General features: G+C 61.6%; 1 protein-coding gene across 1 annotated transcript; it reads left to right on the forward strand.

The window, feature by feature from the left end:
* The first annotated feature begins 95 nt into the window (after positions 1 to 95).
* Positions 96 to 1,049, forward strand: LOC104613550 (protein S100-A4-like). Its single transcript, XM_010293233.1, has 2 exons — positions 96 to 236; positions 885 to 1,049. Exons 1-2 carry the CDS (start codon positions 96 to 98, stop codon positions 1,047 to 1,049), a joined length of 306 nt encoding a protein of 101 aa, XP_010291535.1.
* The last annotated feature ends 398 nt before the right edge of the window (positions 1,050 to 1,447 follow it).

The following is a 1,447-nucleotide window of genomic DNA, read 5'->3' on the forward strand; positions in this document are numbered from 1 at the left end:
ACCGTCGGCCCCCCGGCGCGGGGGTCCCTGGGGACACGGAGCTCTGCTCTCAGTTGCTCATTCTCTGGGCACCTGCAGGCTCGCTGGCATCCCCCATGGCGTGTCCCCTGGAGCAGGCGCTGGCCGTGATGGTCACCACCTTCCACAAGTACTCGGGGAAGGAGGGGGACAAGTACAAGCTCAGCAAGGCAGAGCTCAAGGAGCTGCTGAACAAGGAGCTGCCCGTCTTTGGGAGCGTAAGTGGCCACGGGGGCACATCCCTCTGATCCCTCGGAGACGCCCAGGCGCGGGCGGGAGGTGGTGTAAGGGGCGAGAGCAAACCAGCCCCGGGTCTTTCCGCGTAGCACGGTGCCAGCCGGCGTGAGCCGAGGTGGTCTCTGAATTTCCCCGCGGCACGCGTGATGGATGCAGCCCACGCGTGACATGCTGAGACCTCGTGCTCCCGGGCAAGCCCTGGGGAGAAGGAGGGACGAGGCCAAGAGGACTCGGGCTGGCGCATGCTCAGACCGAAAGGAAACTTGGCTTTCTTACACCCGCAGAAATATTTTTGTTTGGCAAAGAAAATCGTACTCCGATTTCAGTTTTGTAATCTTTTTTTTAACCCCCACTTCCCCTTCTGGCTTGTGGTTTAAACTGGGAGGAGGGAGGAGAATTTTTTAGCCCAACTTTGTCACGTCAGAGGCGTGACCACAGGTAAGCCACCCGCCTTCCTAAAGGCCACCTCCTTCCCACGGCAAAGAGAAAACCCTCCTTCAAGGCGACGGGAGGGAAGCCCAGGCTTTTTACATCCTTCCTTGCAAGCAGCGGGGCTGGATGGAGAAGCACCTCGCTCAGCCGTGCGCCCCAAAAACCGCTTACCCCCGCCGTGCTCTACCCCCTCGCAGAAACAAATGGACGAGGCGGAATTCAAGAGGCTCGTGAGCGACCTGGACCACAACAAGGACAGCGAGGTGGACTTCAAGGAGTACGCCTGCTTCCTGGCCTGCATCACCATGGGCTTCAACGAGTTCTTCAAGGACGGTCCCACCAAGCAGCCCCGCAAGAAGTGACCCCCCCCCTCCCCCAGCATTGCCCTGGGGCTTTCAATAAAAGCTTTTCCGAAGCCTCGGTGTGCACCAGCGGGGTTCCGTGCGCCGCGGGTCAGCGGCGTGACTCACGCCTTCCTGCGGCTCTGCGGGATTTTCCACAGCGCGACTCGGCCCCGGGAGGCGTTCTGTGGAAAAGCAAAGCGGCTCAGCGCCGCGACGGACTCCCCGAGCCGTCCTTGCTGGCCTGGGGAAGAGGCTCGGCACACGTTTAGCTCAAAACACGGGAGCTTCCCTGAGCCCAGCTCAGCTCTTCGGTCGGCGCAGGCTGCCCTGAGCAATGCACTGGGCTCGGGGAGAGAAAGCCGCTCGGGAGGAACCGGCCAGGAATACGCAAGGTCCGCACAGTGCGCAAAAGCCAG

This window comes from Phaethon lepturus, unplaced genomic scaffold (genome assembly GCF_000687285.1).
Source record: "Phaethon lepturus isolate BGI_N335 unplaced genomic scaffold, ASM68728v1 scaffold38958, whole genome shotgun sequence".
NCBI classification, from domain to species: Eukaryota; Metazoa; Chordata; class Aves; order Phaethontiformes; family Phaethontidae; genus Phaethon; species Phaethon lepturus.